At 58.3% G+C, this 5,775-nt stretch overlaps 1 protein-coding gene across 1 annotated transcript in view; it reads left to right on the top strand.

Moving 5' to 3' along the window:
• The first annotated feature begins 355 nt into the window (after positions 1 to 355).
• Positions 356 to 5,775, top strand: part of LOC105742489 (uncharacterized protein C10orf95-like) — a 9,159-nt gene continuing 3,739 nt past the window's right edge. Inside the window, exon 1 of the mRNA XM_012515242.1 lies at positions 356 to 451. Coding sequence (XP_012370696.1) covers positions 356 to 451 — 96 coding nt within the window. The remainder of the gene's footprint in view (positions 452 to 5,775) is intronic.

Consider the following 5,775-nt stretch of genomic DNA (forward strand, 5'->3'; position numbering starts at 1 on the left):
TGAGAAAGCCAAGGGGTGCAGCCGCCCAGAACTCCAACCTGGGCAGGGGTCCATATCCCATAGACCTGAAGAGGGGGCTCTGCTGATACCAGGGTTCACCCACTCGTGTCCAGCCCGGAAACCTCCATCCCACACTGAGCCCAGCCCTCCCAGGGCCTGAGGCCATGCCCCTGCCCCACCACATCCACCCAGCCACAGGGACCTTGGCCATGCCAGCCCTGGCCACCAGCATGTAGCCTCAGGAGCACACAGAGGAGAGGGCTGTGCCTTCTCCTCAGCCCTTTCCAGACGCAGCTCTGTTCTCAAAAGAGAAGGCTCCTCGCAGTGGGATGACACCACTGCCCAAGCGGGCGACATGGGCTCTGCTGACTTCAAAAGCAAGAAGCCCAAACCAGCTACAGCTGGGGCTGCCGGGCAGGCAGGCAGGCAAGGCTACACCTTCACCCTCAAGGTGCGGTGCACCCAGCACAGCTGAGAGCTGTCGTGCCTCTCCCCATCCAGCATGTTCCTAGCTATCACTGCCACCTCCTGGCCACTGGGGTCCTCCAGGGCTGACGTGGCTGTCCTGGCTCCCCTGTTCTGCACGTGGGACTCTCCAGAGGTCCCTTCCTACTGGAAGGGAGGGAGGGAAGGAAGGAAGAGAAGAAAGCAAAGGAAGGAGGGAAAGAGGGTGGGAAGGGAAGGGAAGGAAAGGGCCTGTGGGCTCTGGCATCTGACGTGGGACCCCAGGCAGTTCCCACCCAGCAACCCCCTCCGTAACAAGTGACCTCAGCTCCCCATCCCATGTGCTCTTCTCTCGTGGAGTGGAGCTGCGCTCCAAACCAAGCTCCTTGAGGGGATGCCGTGGACAGAGTCAGCGTGGCAGCAAGGACATGGTTGGTAAGCCTGGGGCTGGGACACAGGCTTGGGCAGGAGTGTGGTTGCCCCCCAGCATGTCCCCAAGGTCATGGGAGCTACAGGGTATCTGCAGCAGAACTTCTGCCTGTGAGATCTGCTCCAGACATGGCGCATCCAGCCCTGGGCAATCTGCTGCCATTTCCTTCCCAGCAGAGTGACCGTGGTCCTGTCCACCACAGAAAGGCATGCTCACTCAATCCCACACTGCTGGCCTAGTCGGCCCTGCACATCTGCTGGTCAGCCCTACATGGAAGGACTGTTCCTGTGAGCACACACATGCCTGGCTTCCAACGGTGCCTAGCTGCACTCGGACCTGAGGTGGACAATGGAAGCACCACTGTGCCTGGGGCAGCACCTGGTGGCCACCGTTGGAGGCCCTCCTCTCATCAGGAGCAGGTGTAAGATGGGGCTCTGACCTCTGAACCTACTCGCCCACTGCCCCCCATGCCTCAACCATGGTGTCCTCCCATGCAGCACCCAGTGTCATCCTGGTCCTTGCTTGCTCCTGGTCCCCCTGCAAGGTCTCGAGATCCCTAAGGAGCCCAGGTTCTGCAGGAACAGGCAGATAACCAGGCCAGGGGTCCCCCCCAGGTGCCTGCTTTGAGGGCTACAATGTGCGCTGGTGCACTGGTGCCACCACAGAGGAAAGCAAAGTGGTTTTTATAGGATGTGACCTTGAACCCAGGAGGGGGTGGTCACTCGAGAAGAGGGAGTCCATCAGCACCAAAGTGTCCCTGGTGCCGGGTCTTGGTTCAGACTTCGAGAAGCAGGCAGCAGGGAGGGGGGAGGGGCAGTGCCCCCAGCAGGCAGGAGCTCAGAGACACTGGGGAGGTCTCTGGGATGGCGGAGGAGTGAGGAGACACTGGGGCAGCAAGACAGAGCCCTTTGGCCCAAGTGCCAGGCTCCTGACACTGTGGAACAAGCCCACTGGCACACCAAGGGCCACCTGACGCCATGCCCATGTGATGGACAAAGCCATGCCCACTACTATACCTTCTCTCTGTCCCTCCAAGGGGTGTCTAGGCCACCCGAGGGACGCCAAGGGCTCCCAGGAGTAACAACTGCTTCTGTGAACAGCATTCTGGCCTCCACATACCCCATAAGCAGCCCTGACCACACAGCGCCACACTTCAAAATGATCACTTGGAGCAAGAAGGACAAGGACGGGAGCAACTGATCAGACGCTGGTGCACAGGACCCCAGTGGTGGGTAACGCTCTCCCCAAGGCCAGAGGAAAGCATTATAGACATGGTCACCCTAAAGAAGCAAAGAGACAGTGGTCGTTACTGGAGCCACAAAGCCCCAGGGAAACAGAGCACCGGAGGGCCCCGGGTGCTGAGGACGCCACCCTCGCTGGCTGTACTTGGGCGCTGCAGGAAGGGTCCTACCACTTGGGAAGGCCACCCCCAGCAGGGTGATCCCAGCCCAAGCATGGGGTCAAACCAAGCACCCCTGTGTCAGGACAATCTCTGCGAGCTAAGCAGCCCAGCATGGGAGACACAAGAAGCACAGGCACATGGGCAGGGACGGAGCCATGAGGCAATGTCTACAGCCACAGGAGAGCTGGGAGTTGGGCCAGCTCCGAGAGGGTGGGCGGGCCTCTGTCCATGGTGCCCTCGCACACGCTGCCCTCACCCTGGACCTCTGTCTCTCCACTCAACTCAGACTGGCGGTGTCTGACTCACTGTGACGGGCTGTGGTGGGCTGTGGGTGTGTGCTGACACATCTGCACCACTGGCCTCAGGGCATGGGAGGAAGTGTGAATTGCAGGCTCTGGTGCTGACTTTGGCCACTCTCTGCCCACAGACAGCTGAGCTGGAGACCAGAGAGGAAGATACAGGTCTCACCGAGAAAAAAGCACATGCATAGCTGTGGGGAGCCATGGACAGCGGGCAGTGGATGGGCAGTGGGCCATGGGGGTGGGGTGGGCACTGCATGGGGCAGGCTGGATCGCTCAACTTACAACCCTCCTGCTCCAGCCTACCTGAGTGCTAGGATCACAGATGTATGTCACCACAGCTGGCCACGGGTCATCTTGCAGAGGTGCAGTGGGGTGGTATTAGCACTCCATGTGGCCAGGATCATGGGAGTGGACGCCACTCTCTGACATTTAAAGGACAGTGTGGATGGAGCCAGAGTGGTCCTGCTTAACAAATGCCATAGTGGGCATCTGGAATGCCAGGAAAGAAATGTGGCAGACCCACACCCAGCTCCTGCCAGCTGTGCTGTGAACTCAGTCCTCTCCTGACCGAGGCAACTGAGCTGCTGGTGTGAAGGGAGCGCGAAACCTGCATCTTCACTCAAGCATCACTGCGTCAGTGTCAGCGCGGGTACACCTGCCGAGCCCCTCTCTGTCCCCTACTTCAGCCCTGCCCCCAGTGGGAGGAGCTTCCTCACCCACCTAAGTGGAGCAGGTACACAGCCCTCGCAGGAGTCCCAAAGCAGCCCAGGTGCCTCCAGCTGCTGGGAGTCTAATTAGACCAAAACCCCAGTGAGGCTGCGAAAGGGGCTGTGCTCCTTATGAGGAAGGTGCATTGGCCAGGGCAGAGGCAGCAGAGACCGCCCACCCAGACTGCGGTGCTGGTGCCGCCTGCCCTGTCCATGGTGCCTGCGCCCCAGGCGCTGCTCCCTCCCATCCCTGTCCCTCTCCTCCTTCCCCAGTACATCACTGGCCCAGCCATCAGAACCTCCCTCCTGCACTGGCTGGAAAGCCTGGTGGCCAGCTGATCTCCCCACGGCACACACTAAGAACTAATAGGCACTTGAAACAGGCGTAGCCCCTAAGTAATGGTGCACTGTTCAGTCTCCTTAGCCACATTACTGATATTTTCTTTCGACTCCAGAGCTGGCAGGGTCACCTTTATGTAAGGGGAGAGAAGTGGCCTAAGTGTGGAAATGTGAGCTGGGACACTGGGCAAGGACCCCTCCTGCACACAGTCCAGGCACCCTCGGGCCAGGCACCCAGCCAATCTCTCATCCGCACAAAGAAACAAAACCTTGGTCTGCACCGAGGACTCAGGATACAGAGCTCAGCCTGCATCAAACTCACTGTGTGTGACCTATGAGACTACACTGTGCATATGTCCCCAGCCCTGCCCTCTGTGCCCTCTTCCAGGGCCTGCGCTCCTGCAGCAGAGAGTGGGACAGGTCCCTGGGCCCCAAGGCCCTGGCTCTCTCCACTTGGCGCCTCTCTGGCTCCCTCTGGAAGCTGTCCTTCACAACTGCAGGCCTGTGTCTGAGCCTGGCCCCACTTGCCCCGTGGTCCAGGGTGCTTCTCCCTCCTGCACCTGGCTCCCAGGGACTACAGAGGCTGGGCCACCCTGAGCACCTCGCGGTGTGCTTCGTCCACGGAGCCTGACCGGACACAGGGAGGCATCCATACCACATCCCCAACCTGCCCCACCCACCTCCTCCAGGAGGCTCCCCACAGCCACAGCCGCATAGCTGGGCCCCTCCCTCGCATCTCCCCACTCCGCTCGCTCCTCCTCTCCTCTTTGGGCTGTGCTCTCCCTCGCCCCTCCTCCCTGCTTCTCCCCTCTGCCCCTCAGCTGAGAGCCTCGTCCACAGCACGATGCCTTGTCCTGAGAGCTCGCTCCATGCTGTCCAGGATGACTCCAGCTCTTCAGGGAGGGTGTGGATGTGAGGAGTCCCCTGTAGAGTCAAGCAGAGGAAGCACCTCTGGCACTGTTTGTTCACAGACGTTCATGCAGATGAGATATGACAAAATCAAATGAATAAATAATTCAACTCCCTGAGGGGAAAGGGACACCCTCCTGCCAAGTGGAGCATAGAGTGCGGCGTGAGAACATGAGAAATAAGAATAAAGGAATCTTAAGTTTTTCTGTGCCTTTATGTCAATTTACTACATTGTTTTTTAAAGGACTGCAATAAAAATTGCCTTAAGGCAGAGGACATCACAATCCCAGACTTGAAATTATACAACAAAGCTACCATGATAAAAACAGCATGGTACTGGGGGGAAAAACAGACCCAAGGAGCAATGGAACAGATTGGAAGATGCAGAAATAAGAGCCAGTGAGATAGCTCAGCAGACTAAGCACCTGTTTAGGCAAGCACAGGGACCAGGGTTCGATCCCTAGCACCACATGCCACACTGACCCCACCCCCAGGCATGCTGAGCGAGCCACCAAGAGTGGGCATGATGGTGCATGCATGTAATATTAGCGATAAGGAAGCTGAAAACAGGAGGATCACTATGAGTTCAACCTGCATAGTGAGACCCTGTGCCAAATACATTGAAGGAGGAGGAGGAGATGGAGGAGGAGGAGATGGAGGAGGAGGAGGAGATGAAGGAGAAGATGGAGGAGGAAGAGATGGAGGAGGAAGAGAAGATGGAGGAGGAGGAGGTGGAGAAGGAGATGGAGGAAGAGGAGTTGGAGAAGGAGGAGGAGATGGAGGAGGAGATGGAGGAGGAGGAGATGGAGAAAGAGGAGGAGATGGAGGAGGAGATGGAGGAGGAGGAGATGGAGAAAGAGGAGGAGATGGAGGAGGAGGAGGAGATGAAGGAGAAGATGGAGGAGGAAGAGATGGAGGAGGAAGAAAAGATGGAGGAGGAGGAGGAGGTGGAGAAGGAGATGGAGGAAGAGGAGTTGGAGAAGGAGGAGGAGATGGAGGAGGAGGAGATGGAGAAGGAGGAGGAGATGGAGAAGGAGGAGAAGATGGAGGAGGAGATGGAGGAGATGGAGAAAGAGGAGGAGATGGAGGAGGAGGAGATGGAGGAGATGAAGGAGGAGGAGATGGAGAAAGAGGAGGAGATGGAGGAGGTGGAGATGGAGAAGGAGGAGGAGATGGAGGAGGAGATGGAGAAAGAGGAGATGGAGAAAGAGGAGGAGATGGAGGAGGAGGAGATGGAGGAGA

The sequence above is a fragment of the Octodon degus genome, unplaced genomic scaffold (genome assembly GCF_000260255.1).
Source record: "Octodon degus isolate 3935 unplaced genomic scaffold, OctDeg1.0 scaffold00004, whole genome shotgun sequence".
NCBI lineage: Eukaryota > Metazoa > Chordata > Mammalia > Rodentia > Octodontidae > Octodon > Octodon degus.